The following is a 19,657-nucleotide window of genomic DNA, read 5'->3' on the forward strand; positions in this document are numbered from 1 at the left end:
TGTTGATCGGTTCTCTAAATACGCCCATTTTGTGGCACTGTCGCATCCATACACGGCCCATTCCGTTGCTCAGGTTTTTGTGGACCACATATTCAAGCTCCATGGAATGCCTGCCACGATCGTTAGTGACCGAGATCCGGTGTTCCTAAGTGCATTTTGGAAAGAGTTCTTTGCATTACAAGGGTCTAAACTCTGTTTGAGCTCAGGGTATCACCCCCAGTCTGATGGGCAAACTGAGGTAGTCAACCGTTGTCTGGAAACATATCTGCGTTGTTTTTGCAGCCTTCAACCAAAGAAATGGCTCCAATGGTTATCACGGGCTGAATGGAGTTACAACACTTCTTATCACTCTTCTTCGAAGCTCACACCATATGAAATTGTGTATGGCCAACTTCTCCTGCAATTCCAACGTATGAGTCTGGCACCACCAAATTGGACATGGTCGATCGCTGTTTACAAACCCGCTCGCAGATTTTAACTCAACTCAAATCTAATTTGGAAGCTGCTCAGGTCCAAATGAAGCAACAGGTGGATAAACATCGTACTGACCGTTCTTTTGAAGTAGGTGACATGGTATACCTCCGGCTTGTTCCTTATCAACATCAGTCTTTGGCTAGTCATCCATTTCATAAGCTCCAACCAAAATTTTATGGACCTTTTGAGGTATTGGAGAAGATTGGATCAGTAGCCTATAAGATCAGACTGCCAGTTCACTCCAAATTACATTTTGTCTTCCATGTCTCATGCTTGAAGAAGCAATTGGGTGTGGGTGTGGCTCCTACTACTCCGCTCCCTGATGTCACGGATGATGGTCTGCTACCAGCAACCCCATTTGCCATTCTCCAGTCTCGTGTACTTACCAAGGACAATTCCCAGATCCCTGAAGTTCTTGTTCATTGGAAGAATCATCGCAAGGAGGATGCCACCTGGGAGCCGTATGACAATTTCAAGTGTCGATTCCCTTCTTTTCAACCTTGAGGACAAGGTCTGTTTCTATGGGCGGGGTAATGTTAGGATACTAAGTTGGGTTATCCAAATTAATGAGATATGTGTATGTTCTGTTAGGTAATGGAACCTTATTAGATGATTAACACTTGTCATGAGATGGGATGATTTAGTTAGTTGGGTGGTTACCGTCTAGAAACTTACCTTGCAAGTCTGAGATAGATATATAGCAGACTAATTGTGCAAAGGACGTTATGATATGAAAAAGTATGTTGTGAACAGTTATATAGCAGGCTTATGTGTGTCATGCGTTGAGGTTAGAACAAGGTTCTTATTAGTGATATTTGTTAGGCACGAATGGTGGAACACCGTGATCTTGCTGCACCACTGTTCAGCTTTGACAAATTATCAAAACAGAATGTTTTCATACGAAGATATCCACCGAGATGGATTTTGAGGAGTGTTTTTCTTTACAAACCCGAGTTGATTATTTTTTTCATGATAAAGAGTAAACCTTGACTACTTGGGTGGTTAGATACCATGTCATAGTTTGTAACATAACTGTTAAAAAAATTATCTCAAGAAGATGATTGAAAAAGAAAAGCATAAGAACATTTTAATGCCTAATATGTTAAGAAAGCCCTCACATGCACAATTCATGAACAATTTCTCACGAAATACCACTGTTAAACAATTAGAAAAATTTCTAAACCAAACCCATCTTTAAAGGGCGTGTAGCTCATGTGCACAAAAAATGACCTCTCGCATGCACGCGAGCTTGTGCTGAAATGTTAGTATATGATAGTTTGAGTGATGGGATAGTTGTTTTCCTATAATAATCTTCATGTTGCTTGAGTGATCAATGTTAACGTGATGAGTGTTACAAACAATGATTGTAAAAACAATTGCACTATCACTTCAAAACATGTGTTTTTGTACTCTATAATGCAAATTGAACTTAAATGGCAGGAACTTATTTATATTTGATGCACCATTGAGATAGTAATTTAACTAAATCATGCATTGTCAATAGTCTTTTTTTTAGTACAATAATGTACTCATACCAACAGAGTGAGAGACTTGATTGCGCTATCCAACAGATCAGTCAGAATAATTTGGTTTGAATTCACCTTCCATAAAAACCGAACCTTAAACTTGTCAACATTACCATTAATTGTAGTACTAAGAGAGTAAGAGAAAAAAATTTTGTCATCTTGTCTTTGAACTCGTTATATGTGGCATGGATGGTAATACTCACACGCAAGACAAGACCTTTACACGGACGATACTTGGGTACTCACCGTGGAGTTCACAAACACTGACTCTTTGAAGTGGTGTAAATAAGACACCTGTTAAAGTTTAAGTTATATAAAACATGTAACCAAACAACGGTAATAACTCATCCAAACATCCCCCTCTTCATCCGTAGGACCCCAACGTCTCCACCACTGCAGTTTTCTGACCATGGCTTGAAGGTCGGGATTATGACCACACAACAGAAGATTGAGTAAATCAAGGGCGTCCATCGGGGAGCAGCAGGTTAAGGCCGGCGTGGAACTACAACGTCCATCGCGGGAGGCCGTCTATTCGCAGTTGCCGGAAAAATTAGAATCGGAGGCAGTTGCCGGAGAAGCGGGGGATTAGAGGTGGTCGCTGGAAAATAAAAGGAGTTAGGGTTGGAGTCGTCGGAGAGAAACGATCAGAGCGGATGGAGAAGAGATGGGTTGACAGTGAGGAAGAAGAGGGATGTTTGTGTACGAGTATATGTGGGAGAAATTTTTCATTTTAATATCATTATATAGATAGTGAAATATATGTATTAAAAATAAAATTTTCTTCTACTTCTATTAAAACATATGATGTGTTCTCGTCTTAATGAAAAATTTCTTCATATCTAGGAGAAAATTTTAGGTGTGACGAAAACATGAATGATATATCACGTGTTTTTATATAAATGATAAAAAATTTTAAAAATTTTAAGTTATTAAGCTTTTAATACATATAATCCATAATTTATATAAGAATAGTAGATGTACCACCTTATGTAATACTCATACTGAAAAATCTGTTTGGAGTGTTTGGACATAACAGGTGTAAACTTTTAATTGGGCCACTTCAAAGAGTCAGTTTTTTGGGTACTCACCATTGAGTACTAAGTATTAGCCCTTTAAAACTTTCTACTTCTCACCTCCACCCCAATACTGTTTGAAACTTTCGGCCGCCCAAAGAATACGTTTAACAGCCGCAAAACCCTAAAACCACCGTTTTCAAATCCAACTCCAAGGTGTTACTGCCGAAATGTATCTCTACGCTCCTCAATCCGTCTCCGTCAAATTCTCAGCAATCCCTTGTTTCGGTTCGTCTCGGCGGGACTTCAAAATTCCCGCTATTTCCATGTCTGCAATTGAAGTCTCCGCTCACATTCCGGCAGCCCCCATTTTTCTTCCGGAAGGACCTTGGAAGCAGGTTGACCTTCTCCACGACGCTGTTTTTGTTTTACTTTTTGCATTTTTCTGTGCAATTTCGTTTTCGTGTTTCTTTAATATTGATCAAGACCTGTGACTTTATTCATGATTCTGTAGATTCCCGGCGGAGTTACAGCTGCAGAAGGATTCAAAGCTTCCGGATTGTATGGCGGTCTTCGTGCCAAAGGGGACAAGCCTGATCTTGCGCTTGTCACTTGTGATGTTGATGCCACTTCTGCTGGTGAGTAATTAATCTCATCTAGTTGATTCTGTGTAATTTTTCATTTTTGTAATGATTTTTAAGTTTGATTAATTGCAGGATCGTTTACCACGAATGTGGTAGCAGCTGCGCCGGTATTGTATTGCAAATCTGTATTAAAGACTTCAGAAATGGTGTGCTTGACTGTCTTTTGTTTCAATGCTTCTTTTACTTATTAGCTAATGATGTTGGGATTACTGTAAATTTGTTGTTGTGTTTGATATCATTTTTGTGTTTTTGATTTTCTGCTAGGCGCGAGCAGTTTTGATCAATGCTGGTCAAGCCAATGCAGCAACGGTAGGACATTTATCGATGCCTATTGTCAATTTTCTATTTATTTTGTCTTCCAAACTTTGTAGCTTGTTAAATCACTCTCCGAGTATGTTGTTACAGTTAAGTTTTGCACAGATGATATACATTCCAATTCTGTCCAGGGTGATGCGGGATATCAAGATGTAATAGAGTGCTCCAGCAGCCTTGCTAAGGTATGTGGAGGGCGACAAACACATGAATCTCATAGATACTCTTGCATAGGCTGGATTTTTTTTTTATCAAGTTCAACATGAATTTTTGTACTGCAGCTGCTTCATTTGAGACAAGAGGAAGTGCTGATTGAATCCACTGGTGTGATTGGTCAAAGGATAAAGAAGGTTAATATATAGCCACCATATTTCTGTTTCCTTCTTATGCTCATTTCTAATCATACTGATGTGCACAGTATTTGTTGGAATATTAACAGATTGACTAATAAATGTTACATGATATTTTTATGGCAGATATATAACTTAACATGTTCTTAGTGTTGTATAAACGATTCATTCGTTAATTCTCATATGCAGGAAGCACTTCTAAAATCTCTTCCAAAACTGGTTAATTCACTGTCATCGTCAACTGATGGGTAAATGTTAATGCTTGTAAACTTAGCTCATATAAATGACATACTTTCATGTTTATGTACCTGGTTGTATTTATTTTCGGCATCGAATTTCCAAGTACTTTATTCTCTTTGATGTAAACTAACTCTCTTGTTTTTTGAGTGCATGCTATTCTTTTTTGTTGTGAAACTATGGGGATTAAAAAAATTTAAAATCATCGCCCTGATGTGCCATTTTGGTTCGGTCTGCAGAGCAAATGCTGCAGCAGTGGCAATCACAACAACTGACCTCGTTAGCAAGAGTGTGGCAATTCAGTCTCAGGTGTGCAATGTTTCCTGTATTTATATCCTTGATGCATGAGATATCTGCTTTTTTTTGGAATTGTTTTTGTTAATGTGCTCAGTGCTTGTCTTGTACGGATCTTGATAAAGACACTGTACCATGCAACTCTTATGTTGCTTGCTTTTGTTTGAAGTTTTGTTTTATGCATAATCAGCGATGCCAAAACGTTGGCATTACAATTTCCAAGTATGTTTACTCTCTTTAATGTAAACTAATGTCACATTCTTTAATTGTGATCTAGCTTCTGCATATTACTACCAAGTAAACAACATTGGAAATAAAAACAACTTTGAAAAATCAGTCAGGTCCTTACTACACTGGTGATTGCTCAGGTTGGAGGGACAAATATAAGAGTCGGGGGAATGGCAAAAGGTTCCGGGATGATCCACCCAAATATGGCTACCATGCTGGGAGTATGTCTTTTTAAGTTACTCCTGATGTTTGTTACTAGTACGTAATGTTACTAAGAGTTTTATACGGGAACAGGTAGTTACAACCGATGCAATGGTTAGCAGTGATGTTTGGAGAAAAATGGTTCAAATTGCTGTCAACCGAAGCTTCAACCAAATAACAGTAAGTAAACTTTCTATTTTCCCTTTTTCTCGAAATATCATACTTAGTGTGACTAACACCTAACGGAGTGTAATCAACCTGCTGCATCTTTCTTTTGTAGTATGATAACCCACTTAAGGTGTTTTCTCGTTGCAGGTAGATGGAGATACAAGCACCAATGATACTGTCATTGCGTTAGCTAGTGGACTATCTGGAACCAAGATATCTTCCTACAACAGTAACGAAGCAGTCCAACTTCAAGCATGCCTTGATGTGGTTAGTTCCACTCATTTAATTATTACGTAACCTCCGTGGTCCAAAAATCTCCTAGGCTGAGATCCAAATTTCAGGAATTAAATGGAAAAAATAAGTTGTGTTTTCCATTTGAGCTGTTGTATGTGGTCTAAATCCAATTCTTAGGATTGCAATTGTTGTGTCATTTTGCAGGTAATGCAAGGTCTTGCCAAATCAATAGCTTGGGATGGAGAAGGTGCAACCTGCTTAATTGAGGTCTGCATTCTTATTCCAGATTGCTAATTTCCACTGTTTTTCTAATTTTATTTTTCAAGTTAAAGTCAAATTGTTCTTTAATCTCACAAGTATAACATAGTATTGTAAAGTGCTCAGTGTGGGATCTGGGTAAGTACGAGACTGCTAATTGTTTGCACTTTGATTTTTGAGGATGATGAAATTGAGGTATTTCATATATGATTTCGAAGATGTGTCTGCTAATCCGGACTTAGATGTGCAGGTTACGGTGACTGGTGCAGATTGTGAGGCTGAAGCAGCAAAAATAGCACGGTCGGTGGCATCTTCTTCACTAGTAAAGGCATGATATCTGAACTCTGCCTACCTTTTTTATGCTCGTGTGTACCAAATACTAAATTTAATTCCCAAATGTCAATCAGGCTGCAATATATGGCAGAGACCCAAACTGGGGGCGCATCGCTGCTGCTGCAGGCTATGCAGGGATACCTTTCGACCAAAGCAAGCTCCAAGTATTACTAGGGGATATTCTGCTCATGGATGGTGGGGAGCCACAATTATTTGACAGGTAACAAAATCGTTTCGCTCTGTGTCAAGGACATTTCCCTTTCAGCCCGTCATCTTTCTCCTCTCTGAGGAGATCGACCCTAAACCTAGTAGTTTGACTAGCTATATTTCTTTCAGGAGTTCGGCTAGTAACTACCTCAAGAAGGCTGGTGAGATCCACGGCACAGTTGTAATTAGTGTATCCGTAGGTAAGTTAAACATTTGGAGGAGATTCAAGTCAGATATTCAGTTAGAACCATGATTACTAAACCTGCAAACTCAACTATTTTTGTACATCTTTCGTGTTTGATATGCCCTTTACTTTTGAACAGGTGATGGCCCGGGACGAGGTCAAGCATGGGGTTGTGACCTAAGTTACGATTATGTTAAAATTAATGCCGAGTACACAACATAAAGTACTCATTTCGTCATTGTGCAACCCCAACTGGAATTCCAAATGAGATTATTCAGGCTGTTAACTCTTCAATTCCATTTTGAATTTAACCATTGGTCTAGAACACCAGCTCAATTTATACGGCCTTTAACACAACCTTACAAAATGAAAACGTCGCCAAGCACAGCAAACATAACTGAACTTCCACATAAATTAGGGTTCCACGATGCTATTGATGTATGAATTCATAAACCCTTGACGGAGAGTACGCAGACAAAATCCAAGCAGAAAAGCAACAAATCAAAATCGGGCCAACCAAATACGATAGCATTCTGCGAGCGAAAAGCCGGTTCACAGTACAAATGCGTGCCACAAACACGGCAATACTAATTACAAAACGCTGCTCTGAAAGAAGCATAGCAACAATACAACATATAAAGAAATAACCACACCGGGTGCAAATAGAGTAGCACATTGTTCCAGGTTTTCTCAAACACTCATAAACATAACATTGTCTCGAGTGACTTATTTATGCACACAGCGTAGGATGTGATATTACGTTTGCTTACAATGCTTCTGCAACTGGGTAATGCACGTTAGTGAGCGAATTTTTCAAGAAGGAGCTCCCACAATAAGAATGCTGGTCTGGGCTGCCCACCACAAGCTCACCAAAACCATTGTTTGTGTCAACCAATGTTTCACGGGGATCCAGAGATCTGCGACACCTCTCAGAAGCCCCAGATTTGCGATATTGCTTCTTATCTTTTCCTCGTGAAGAGCTGCTCTTTTGCCCCTTTTTTCCATCTTTCTTCCAATTCTTTTTGTTCTTTGACTTCTGCTGTTTCTTGCCTGTAACTGTGTGCGACATTGATGTAGCAGGCGGATCGTACACATCAGGAGCCCAAGTGACAGAAAGTTTCCCGGGTGATAAGCCCTCTTTCTCCCGGCTACCTTTCAGAGCAGAAAGTAGCTTCGAAGGAGCCTGCACAAGGCATTAAGAACCATAAGACCTACGTAGTGAGCACATCATCAGAAACTAGACTATCACAACATTTCTTTTCAAGTAGTCAGTTCAATCATTCCAAACCTAGAAGACAGCCTTCTACTCTGCCACCTATTTTACATTTGCCGAAATTACGTTGTTGTACATTAATGCATAAATATAATTACACTAAATTTTATGTCTATATTTTCTGGATAACCTAACAGAGGAGATGCACAAAAAAAAAAATATGCCACTTCTATACCTTGCATGACATACTACAGAGCAACCATCCAACATCAAGGACAAGGCATAATGAACATGATAAAAATGAATGTTAGCTAAAACACAAAGAAACAAACACATTCCGCCTCCCACACTTGAAGTGGAGCCAAGAGGGGGAGCATGAACGGAAACTCTAAACCACATGCACCATTTAGTTTGATGTGCTGTATATCAAGCTAGGCATAGTCCGCGTAAGGCTATGAGCTCATTACAATAACAACAGGTTCCTTAAGTATATCAACTGAAAATAAAAGTGGTAATTATTAACGGGATATCCAAGAGAGAAAACATAGTATTAGGGGGAATAAAGTGCACAACTCTGGGGACAATAGGCTCTTTCAGTAAGCATATAGATAACTTACAGGCAAAGACACCGAGCGCAAGCAGGCTTGGTGATGATGTTCATCCCCGCATAGTGCTTCTTTAGGTTCCTCCTTTACTATGCTTGCGGAGGCATTAGGAGAGAGCACACCAGTAGGATTAGGAAAGGTTGCACACTTGTTCAAGCATTTTCGAGTGACTTTTCCCTGCTGTGCTTTAGGATCTTCATGTGTGTTTCTCTTCTCCACACCGACAGTATTATACCCATCAGAAGCAAGTTCCACTTCTCCAACATGTTTGACATCAGTCGACTCTTTTCCAACATGTCTGACATCAATCGACTCTCTTCCAACATCTTTAACATCAATCCTCGACTCTTTTCCAACATCTTTGACATCAGTCGACTCTTTTCCAACATCTTTAACATCAATCGAGTCTTCTCCAACGCTGATATTCAAGGACTCGCCAACAGCACTTACAAGACCGCTTACCGAATAATCTTCAAGCAAACTAGTACGAATTTGCTCTTGGTTCACAGAGGGCTGCAAACCTTGCAAACTGTCTACATTTCGCAACACCGATTTCCCAAGGGGAAAGCTTATGTCCATCTACAATTACAAATTCTACAAAATGCCAAAATCCACATTTTAACAACATCAAACATCATCGGTGAAATCAAATCAACACAGTTCACCGAATCATAAATAAACTACAAATAACTACATATATATAATCCAAAAATATCCAGCTGCCTCATAATCTGAACCTAAATATAAACAATACCAATCAACATAAATAAAAATTAAATTCATAAAATTAATTACCTCGAATAAAGTTAACAGCAAGAAAGCCTTCGCACCAAGATCTGACAAAACGATTCCAAATTTCTTAAAGCCTTAACAAAAAGTTCTTCGAACCCTAAAACCTCAGATTTCTCGAAGAAATCTCGACGAAAACTCTCTAACCTTCGCTACAAACTGGGAAGCTGAGCAAGAACCACAAGATAAACGAACCCAAGTGAGATTAAAACCGAATGTTAACTAAGATTACCGCGCCGATCACCTTTTTCGAGACGTTTCAGACGATGAGAGCAAGAGCCGCCCTGGAAGGAAGTCAAGTTAGGGACCGAGGGTCGTAGGAGGAGATGAATGGGCACCGAAGGCATTCTTGTATGCCCTTCGAAACCCCTAAACCCGAAAGTCGCAGCAAAACCGCCCCAGATCGTGAACCAGAGCTGCGAAATCTGAGAAAACCGGCTTCTGGGTCGTCGTGAAATCGGGGGTTTTAGCGGCGGAGCATGGCGGAGAAAGGAGGAACGGCCGAATGTGGTGGTGGGTCAAAGTCAACAGGAGATTCAGAGATCGCAGAAATGGAGATCAGAACGGATGGAATTTTGGGACTCTTCCTTGTTTGAATATAAGGAGGAGAGGAAGACGGTAATACTTTGCGTCAATGGGTCCACGGCCAGCAGATCATGGACGCACACGTGTCCATTGCGAACTGCGGGTCCTTTAGTCGGTCGTGGAAGATTTTTAATTGGGTTGGGCCGGGTCAACTAACATATTGTCCTTTTCATTTTTCTCTGCAGATATTTGTGGAAAGGTGTACGGCTGTTTGCACGAAAAGGCCTCTTTTTTTGTTTATTTATTTTTCTATTTCTAAATTGAAATGTTCTCAATTTACCATTTTATCCCTATTTCATTAAATTATTTTATTTTGACATCCCTAATTATAAAAGGGCGTTTCGGCAATATTTGAAAATTTCACTATTTTAGGATGCTGACTGTATATATAAAGTGACAATTAAATTTGAATCGCTAAACAACACTATCTAGTGATTTAATCACAAATTTTAACAATAAAGTTACTTTGATCATTAATATCAGACGTTTAAACAGTGTAATTCTAAATCATAAAAGTCAAAGGACAAATTAATTTCATGTTCATGAAAATGTATGTAACAAAGGTTCGCATTTGTTGAAGAATAAAATAAGCATTAAAAATGTCGTATTTATCAAGTAGCTTTTAAGTGTGATTGTCACTAACATGATATGGTGTTGTAAGTTCACACAAATAGAGAGAAAAAAAAAATTAGGTCAAATTGTTTGACTAGTCTGTTAGTTACCTGAAATATAGAATTCCATGATCAAACATATGAAGAACTATGTAATTGAAGTATCGATACGATCGATAATATAAATGACATATTGATAGTTGATAACGTGTCGATATCAAATGACCAGACCAGAGGAATTTGTCTCAATATTCTCTATTAGTACAATACCCAAGGTTCATGATTAACTGTATCGTTTACCCATTACATTAGTATCATTTGGTTTCAATAATAATAATAAAAAATAAATAAATATAAAAAAAAACTAGTATAATTTGGTGGTATCAAATGACACTCACATTAAAAAAATTAGGTAAGTTACTCTAAACTACTTTAATTATGGGACGCACACAAACTACCTTAATTATTGTGAGTGAACAACGGGCCCAATTGTTTTTTCTTTGAGGTATTTGTCTGTCCCCCACCCCTACAAATTCCCCGCGCCACCCCCCCCTCCCCAAAAAAAAAGCCACCTAGAGTAGTCAATTTTCCTTTAAATTTTAATTTTAGCTGATTATCCTTTAAAATCTTATAATTGGCCAAGTTCCTCCTTTAACTTTAACTTTAACCGATTACCCCTCGAAAAATGTTATAAATAGCTAATTCCCCCAGCATTGGATTTTAAAATTTTTCATCCATCAAGTTTCCATTATTTTTGCCCCTATACAGTTGTCATGCGTTATTTGAGTGATCAAAATGGAAGGAAAATTGAATGAAATTTTTTAAATCTAATGTCAAAGGGAGAATTGGCTATTTATAAAAGTTTAAGAGAATAATTGGTTAAAATTAAAGTTCAAGAAATTAGCTAATTATAATTATTCAGAGATAATAGACTAAAATTAAAATTCAAAGAAGAAATTGACATCTTTATACAAATTCGGGAGACAAATCTACAATATGCCTTTTTCTATTTGCCAATACATGTTGTAATTTATTTGAAAAGGGTTTTGAACTCTGGTATAAGAAAGTAAACGCCAACAACAGTCAGCCCAATTTACAAACTCAGCTTCTGACAACCGTCGATCTGAGCCAATCCAACGGCCGATATCCAAACCATAGTTAGTGCTCTAACCTAACCCAGTGTATATCCTACCTGCTCCTCTCACTGAAGCTCCATGTGCACAAAATTTCACCTCTGCATTTTTTTAAATTATTTTCTGTTTGTTTCTCGGGAAAGTCGGTTCAGAAGTTGAACCCAGTGCGGAGGCAGGGTGATGGAAACCGGTGGGAAGTTCAAGAAAGGCGCAGGAGGGAGGAGAGCCGGCGGTCCCAAGAAAAAACCGGTTACCCGGTCTGTGAGAGCTGGTCTGCAGTTCCCGGTCGGACGTATCGGCCGGTACTTGAAGCATGGCCGATACGCTCAGCGAATCGGAACCGGAGCTCCGGTTTATCTGGCTGCTGTGCTCGAGTACCTTGCTGCCGAGGTAATCTCAGCTTCCTCTATGTCTCTGCATTAGCCGATCAGTTGCTTAGGGTTTTTGCTATTAGATTTTTGAATCACAGAGTATTTTCGATATGAGGATTGGGTCAATCAACATTTCGTGCATGTCGACAAAGGGAAATTTATGCAAGTAGTATTGATTTTAGTTGCATTTTGTGCATGTCAAAGAGGTGAAATTTAAGCAAGTGGTATTGATTTTAATTGCAGGGGAAAATCGTTTCTGTTGACCTCAGCTAGAAAATGAAATGTACATTGACGTTTGCCAAAATATGAAATTATTTAGTGACGAAAACCAAATTGTGCTTTTATTTTTGGTGAAAAGGGTTTTGCTTTTTGTTAACTGTTGGGATCTGTTTGGTCGGTAAGAAAAAGATGGAAAAAGGAAATAGGAAATCATGGTTTTCTAAATTGTAGAGCATTGTAAATCATTTAACTGTAATTTGGAATCCAGACAGGCCCTTGATGGCTTAACTTCTGTTAGATAGATGAGCTCCTGCATGTGATTTCTGAGGTTGGTAGTTTATCCTATGATCATTGGTTTGCATTCCCTCGATTCAGAATTCAAGTTTCTAAAATTGTCTTCTTGGGTATATTTTTTTTGTAATGTTGGCCGTTATAGGACAGTTTTATAAATCTCTTTTGCTGAAATAAGAAAATCAACACGATCCACACGGAGCGTAACATGTGACATGCCTCAAACCCTCCTGTATATTACCATATAAAACAGCGCGATTGGCACAATCGACAGGATCAACAATAAGAATTTTGCATTCTGAGGATGAATCAATTCGATTGGAGGCTGTCGATCAACACGTGTTAATCGTGTAGTTTTAAGTGGTATATATGGGGCATTTAAGACGTTTCCAATGAAAATTAGTGTTGATCATGTGGTTGGTGTTGATTTACTTATTTCAAGTTTATAATTGTCCTATAACTGCCAGTAACCCAAATTTATTCCCAATCTCTTTGATTAGCGGCCAAATGGGTTCAAGTATATGCCGTATGATTTGGTTAGGAACTGGTGTTAATCGTGATGACGTGATTTGGTTAGGTTTTGGAACTGGCTGGAAATGCTGCAAGAGACAACAAGAAGAATCGCATTATCCCAAGGCATGTGCTATTGGCCGTGAGGAACGATGAAGAACTTGGAAAGCTCCTGAAGGGTGTGACAATTGCTCATGGTGGTGTGCTTCCCAACATCAACCCTGTGCTTCTGCCAAAGAAGCATGAGAGGGTTGCGAAGGAGCCCAAGTCGCCCGTCAAAGCTGCCACCAAGTCCCCTAAGAAGGCATAACTGATCCAATTAGCAGTGTCTATGGTAGTACCTGTCTATGGAGTCTCCATGTCTGTACATGGTTAGTAGGATGCCTTCATGTGTCGTTATTCCCCTTGTTATCCCCCTAGGACTTAAGACTCTTGTACTCTCTGTTTCAGTATCCGCTTAGAACATCTGTGTTTCATATGAAATGAAATTCACCCGACTTCTAAATTTTCGCCTTTTGCAATGGCGCAGTTGGAGATATTTTATAGGGAATCTTAATGAAACACTTTCGTACTGTTCACTTTTAACGAAAATGACATTTTTATGTTGAAAGGTCTCTCTTGGTACCATTTACTCACACCTTTATCTTGTCATTTTCGTTAAAACATAAAGTTTTTTAGGACTTTTCGTTAGTTTTTCTTATATAAGTGAGAGTGGTTTCTGCACGTTTTTTTTTTTCAACTTTCTACACCCTTGTTAATTGTGGTCCTTGATTTTCCTTTGATTTGTTCAATTCAATTGCCAAGGGGAAAAAAAAAAAAAAAAGGATGTGGCGGAGGAGAAAAAGAGTTTGTATCAATCATTTCCCCTCATATAACTATTGCTTAGCTTTGGTGTTTTTTTGCACTTACATCTTACTAGGTACTTTGAGAGCATCTGCTTCATGATGCTTGAGTGGGAAAAATTTACCATACAGCAATGCAGTATGTTTTTTTTTAACAAATGACATTATCTACACTAAAGGGGTGGGGAGTGAGTTAAGCCTCACAATTAGCTAGCAATTCAGTATGTTATACATTAGCTGTTTTAACCACGAGACGATGCGGGATCATCTTTCCCTCCTAGAGTACAGAATGATGGCATTGAATCTGCAAATGATCCATGCATTTGTTGTACGGTAGAAAGAATCGTTTGGGCGTTTCGATAAGGTTTGCCAACTAAATGTCGGTGAGAGCTTGTAAAGACAAAATGAGTTATCGAAATGCTAATACTAAAGTAGCGTATTTTTTATGTTTTTAATTTTCGTATTATTTTTATTTTGTGATTTAAATCACGAATTTTCGTATTATTTTGTGGTTTTATTTTTTGTATTATTTTTTTTTTCATGATTTTATTTTTTTGTTTATTTTTATTTTGTGATTAAAATCACGAAAGTGTCACTTAATACTAAAGTTTATTGGTATTCTTTTTCATTTGTAAGTCTTAAGTTCAATTCTCGCCAAAGACGGATTTGACCATATTATTGCTAGCCAATTGTGAAGCGCAACCCACTCTCTCCTATTTTGTGGTTTTATTTTTTGTATTATTTTTTTGTTTATTTTTATTTTGTGATTTAAATCACGAAAGTGTCACTTATTGCTAGCCAATTGTGAAGCGAAACCCACTTTCTCCTATTTTGTGGTTTTATTTTTTGTATTATTTTTTTGTTTATTTTTTTATTTTGTGATTTAAATCACGAAAGTGTCACTTAGTACTAAAGTTTATTGGTATTCTTTTTCATTTGTAAGTCTTAAGTTCAATTCTCGCCAAAGACGGATTTGACCATATTATTGCTAGCCAATTGTGAAGCGAAACCCACCCTCTCCTATTTTGTGGTTTTATTTTTTGTATTATTTTTTTGTTTATTTTTATTTTGTGATTTAAATCACGAAAGTGTCACTTAGTACTAAAGTTTATTGGTATTCTTTTTAATTTGTAAGTCTTAAGTTCAATTCTCACCAAAGACGGATTTGATCATATTATTGTTAGCCCATTGTGAAACGAAACCCACCATCTCCTCTTTAGTATAGATAATATTTGTTCCCTGTAGCTTTTAACTTTGGTCCAGCCAGCCTATGTCATGCTGACATTGACGGTTTCTCTAAAAAATACTTTTGCTCACAAACATGACTATTTACTAAAAGCCAGCAGAAAATCACTGTTCATCTTGTGAGGGAGCATTGTTCATCAACAGTGAAATGACGAATCTGCCTCTCAGTTTCCAGCTTTCTTTCTTTATTTCACACTGGAACTACGTGTTTGTCCCTGATATCCATGCGTCGGCCTGCTCCTCTAGGATGTTGACGTATAGGTTTGATTCCATAAGTTCTTGACCCTTCCTTCTTTTTGGCTTTGGTTTCTGTCTTTCTCTCTCCTCATTTTCATTGTTTTTCCGCCTGCCTTTCTTTCTCTCCCAAGCCCTCTTTAATTTGTTTCCAATCTCCTCATCTTTCTCATTTTCTTAGCCAAATTATCTGTGTAAATTTCTTGCTTTTAAAACCCTTGGAAAAATAAATAGTTGCTGCATCTTGCGTTTAAACCTTTGGATTTGTTACCTCCAAGGTCCGCCTCCATTTGGTGGTGAGTTTTTTAACTGTCGATTTACCCCTAAACTTTCACCTAGCTTTTTATTTTCTCCCTGAACTTTTCTATTGGAAAATTAAGGACTCAAACTAATTTTTTTAGCTGATTTGCCCCCTACTGTTAGTTTTTCATATATTTCATCCATGTGTTTGTTAAGTGAGACCATGTGCACAACATGTGAAGGTAGTTAAGTCATTTTACTCTTAAAAATGATTAAAAAACTGAATATAAATAAAAAAACAAAATTTTCCCTTTATTTTTTCCCGCTAATTTCTATCCTCAAATTTATTTTTCCTTCTCATTCCTACGCATGAGAAATGACATATGGTGTTATTGTCTTCATAAGTAGCTAAGTTAGTCTTTTTCTTGAAGCATGTACTACCATTTTTATTTTCTCTAACAAATTAATAATTTGACAAATGCTCATGGTGTTATTGTCTCCAAAGCAGTGCATTAATATAAGAAACATGTTCATAATACTCATAAAAAATGCTCAAGATAATTACATACTTTTCATAATATCATAATAATCCCAATACAATTTCACAAAATGATCCTTAAGAAGTTGGAAAGCATAAGAGATTTTACCATCCATAAGGTATATAACTCATAGAATCTCGATTACAAAATATGGGCATTCCAGTTAACCAAACACAAGCAAAATAAGGTTTTGGTTATCAAAACAAGAGCACAAACATTCTGCTTGAAACGCACATGACACGTGGATATCAACTACACTTTCCATGGCCTTCCTCGTTTGGTTGGAATCTTGTACCTAAACCTATTTTCATTTCTGATGGCTAAGTAAGGTTGAGGGTGTTATGTTTTCCAACTTCTTAAGGATCATTTTGTGGAATTGTATTGGGATTATTATGACATTATGAAAAAATATGTAATTATCTTGAGCATTTTTTTATGAGTATTATGAACATGTTTCTTATATTAATGCACTGCTTTGGAGACAATAACACTATGAGCATTTGTCAAATTATTAATTTGTTAGAGAAAATAAAAATGGTAGTACATGCTTTAAGAAAAAGATTAACTTGGCTACTTATGAAGATAATAACACCATAAGTCATTTCTCATGCATAGGAATGAGAGGGAAAAATATAATTGACAATAGGAATTAGCGGGAAATATTGGAGGGAAAGTTTTGTTTTTTTTTTTTTCTTCAGTTTTTTAATCATTTTTAAGAGTGAATTGACTTAACTAGCCTCACATGTTGTGCACATGGTCTCACTTGACAGAAATATGGATGGAATATATGAAAAACTAATGGTAGGGGGCAAATTGGCTAAAAAAATTAGTTTGAGTCCTTAATTTTCCAATAGAAAAGTTCAAGGGGGGGAATCGAAAGTTAGGTGAAAGTTCAGGGGGTAAATCAACAGTTTACTCTTATAGTATTGTTGTTTTAATTTATTTTGTAGTTTTCCATGTTTAAGTGGGATTTTCGTATGAATTTTTTTCCTAATTCTGGGTGTTTTATATCGTTAGATCTGAAATTTGGGTGTATGATTTGTATGTGTTTTTCGTTTCAGAACACGTTGCTCTATATTTTTTGGAATTTTGGGTGTTTTGTTTATATCCTTAGATCTATCGTTTGGTTGTATAATTTGCTTCATTTTTTTTTTTTTTTTTTTTTCAAGACACTTTGCTCTTCATTTTTTGGGGCTTCTGTGTGCAGCTTTGAAGCCGTTTATGCTCAAGGTAAACAATTTCAGCTTTTCCTTTTAGCATTTTCTGCAACAATTTTTTTTTTAAATATTGTGAAGTTGTGTTTTCTATAGTGTGAAAGTCAAATATGTGGGATTTTTTTAGATTTTGGTGTCTTTGTTATGTTGTTTTATGGTTTTAGATGGTGTTGGATGACTTAGTGTTTCATGTTGTGTTGCAAATGATTTTTTCTTAGGTGGTAGCAAGTTTTTGTGAAAATTAAATATGAAAAACAATCAATAATTTCATAAAACTTGCATTGATCGTCTAAAAATGCTTGCTAAAACACCCTTTAAACGGATTACTGATACAGAAACAGTGGATCTGCTAATTGATGAAGTGAAAAAGGGTAAGAAGTTTGAGAACCATGTAGGGTGGGGGATTGATTTGGCATCTGAGCACGAAAGGTAATCCCTTAGAATTACTCTACTGGTTTGTCTTATTATGGTTACTGATTAAATAGAGCTTATCGATTCGTTGTTCTGATTTTGCGCAGATACCTGACGGAGGTATTATTTCAAAAGCCTGTTACTGTTTACAACTATCCTAAAGTGTTGAAAGATAACTCGGCTAGGGTTTAGAAATATGGAGTCTGGGAATTAACTTTGAATACTTTCTTATTAATTCACAGTTGAATACAAGACTTATATAATACAAAGAAGTCTATTCTAGGAAGGAAACAAGGATGATTTACATTGATTCATACGGATCAATTCTACTCCTAATATCAAGGGGACGATATTGTCGTCTAATACTCCCCCTCAAGGTGGAGTGTGAATGTCAAGAACACCCATCTTGCCAAGTAGAGAACGGAATGCTGACTGTCCAAGTGGCTTGGTGAATATGTCGGCAAGCTGCTGTCCAGTAGGTACATAGGCTGTCGAAATAATCCCAGAACGCAGTCGTTCTCGAACAACATGGCAGTCGATCTCTATGTGTTTGGTGCGTTCGTGAAAAACGGGATTGGCAGCTATGTGAAGTGCAGCTTGGTTGTCACAGTGTAACCTTGCCGGACCCTTGTGATCAATTTGCAGATCAGCCAATAGGTACTTCATCCACGTAAGCTCACATGTAGCTGAAGCCATGGCACGATACTCCGCTTCAGCTGAGGATCTCGAAACGGTAGATTGTTTCTTGGTTTTCCAAGAAACTAGTGCACCTCCAAGAAATATACAATAGCCTGTGACAGATCTTCTTGTAAGTGGACAGCGAGCCCAATCGGCGTCGCAATATCCTTTCAATGTCAAACTCCCATTTGAAGGAAAAAGAAGCCCTTGTTCAGGTGATCCCTTTAAGTATCGTAGAAGACGATACACTGCGTCTAGATGAGGCTTTCTTGGTTGTTGCATAAATTGGCTGAGTATATGGACCGAGTATGAAATCTCCGGCCTCGTGATTGTGAGATAAATAAGTTTCCCAACAAGCCTCCTGTATTGCGAGGCATTATGGAGAAGTTGCCCGTCCGTTGGAGATAATCTCAAGCTTTCTTCCATTGGGAACTTTGCAGGCTTTGCACCAAGTAAGCCGGCCTCATCAATAATGTCAAGTGTATATTTACGTTGTGAGATGGCGATTCCTTGAGAAGACCGAGCCACTTCCACACCGAGGAAATACTTTAAGTGTCCAAGGTCCTTAATGCGAAAATGGGATTGAAGAAATTGCTTGAGGTCACGGATGGCAGCCTCATCGTTGCCTGTGATAATCATGTCGTCAACATAAAGCAAGACGGCTGTAAACGAATCTCCACGCACCTTAGTGAATAGGGAGTAGTCAGCCATTGACTGCTGGTAGCCGGCTTGACTTATGGCAGTGGAAAATTTATGGAACCAGCTGCGAGAGGCTTGCTTAAGGCCATAAAGGGACTTGTTGAGTCGGCATACATTATTCTCCCCCTGCCGATGAAGTCCAGGAGGCAGCTGCATATAAACTTCCTCACAAAGGTCACCATGAAGGAAGGCATTATGGACATCCATTTGATGTAAGGACCAATGACGAACCGAAGCAACGGCTAATAAACAACGGACGGTGATGAGTTTGGCAACAGGAGCAAAAGTTTCCTTGTAATCGATACCTTCGCGTTGAGTAAAACCTTTGGCCACAAGACGAGCTTTATAACGCTCGACGGTACCATCGGAGTGGTACTTGATTTTGTATACCCATTTGCAACCGATGGCGCGATGACCAGGAGGTAAGGTAGTGAGAGTCCATGTGTTGTTTTGTTCAAGGGCCAGAAGCTCAGAGTCCATGGCAGCACGCCATTGAGGATCACCGTTAGCCTGTGCAAATGTAGTGGGTTCGACAAGAGTCGAAATGGCACAAGCAAAGGAGCGA

The 19,657-nt window shown here is 38.1% G+C and overlaps 3 protein-coding genes across 3 annotated transcripts; 2 read left to right on the forward strand and 1 right to left on the reverse strand.

The window, feature by feature from the left end:
* The first annotated feature begins 2,346 nt into the window (after positions 1 to 2,346).
* LOC137744685 (arginine biosynthesis bifunctional protein ArgJ, chloroplastic) lies at positions 2,347 to 6,957 on the forward strand. Its single transcript, XM_088680806.1, has 16 exons — positions 2,347 to 3,411; positions 3,528 to 3,651; positions 3,730 to 3,803; positions 3,922 to 3,966; positions 4,104 to 4,154; positions 4,251 to 4,319; positions 4,509 to 4,567; positions 4,796 to 4,865; positions 5,219 to 5,299; positions 5,373 to 5,459; positions 5,595 to 5,714; positions 5,886 to 5,948; positions 6,190 to 6,267; positions 6,347 to 6,492; positions 6,609 to 6,679; positions 6,803 to 6,957. The coding sequence occupies exons 1-16, from the start codon at positions 3,244 to 3,246 to the stop codon at positions 6,883 to 6,885; spliced, it is 1,389 nt and encodes a 462-aa protein (XP_088536932.1). The 5' UTR covers positions 2,347 to 3,243; the 3' UTR covers positions 6,886 to 6,957.
* Positions 6,958 to 7,170: 213 nt separating this feature from the next.
* Positions 7,171 to 9,933, reverse strand: LOC137744687 (uncharacterized). The gene is made up of 3 exons (XM_068484457.2): positions 9,277 to 9,933; positions 8,494 to 9,075; positions 7,171 to 7,846 (listed from the first exon to the last, which is right to left on the reverse strand). The coding sequence occupies exons 2-3, from the start codon at positions 9,058 to 9,060 to the stop codon at positions 7,430 to 7,432; spliced, it is 984 nt and encodes a 327-aa protein (XP_068340558.2). The 5' UTR covers positions 9,061 to 9,075; positions 9,277 to 9,933; the 3' UTR covers positions 7,171 to 7,429.
* Positions 9,934 to 11,674: 1,741 nt separating this feature from the next.
* LOC137745736 (putative histone H2A.2) lies at positions 11,675 to 13,495 on the forward strand. Its single transcript, XM_068485737.2, has 2 exons — positions 11,675 to 11,989; positions 13,058 to 13,495. Exons 1-2 carry the CDS (start codon positions 11,780 to 11,782, stop codon positions 13,298 to 13,300), a joined length of 453 nt encoding a protein of 150 aa, XP_068341838.1. The 5' UTR covers positions 11,675 to 11,779; the 3' UTR covers positions 13,301 to 13,495.
* The last annotated feature ends 6,162 nt before the right edge of the window (positions 13,496 to 19,657 follow it).

The sequence above is a fragment of the Pyrus communis genome, chromosome 12 (assembly GCF_041283825.1).
Source record: "Pyrus communis isolate YQ-2024b chromosome 12, ASM4128382v1, whole genome shotgun sequence".
Lineage (NCBI taxonomy): Eukaryota > Viridiplantae > Streptophyta > Magnoliopsida > Rosales > Rosaceae > Pyrus > Pyrus communis.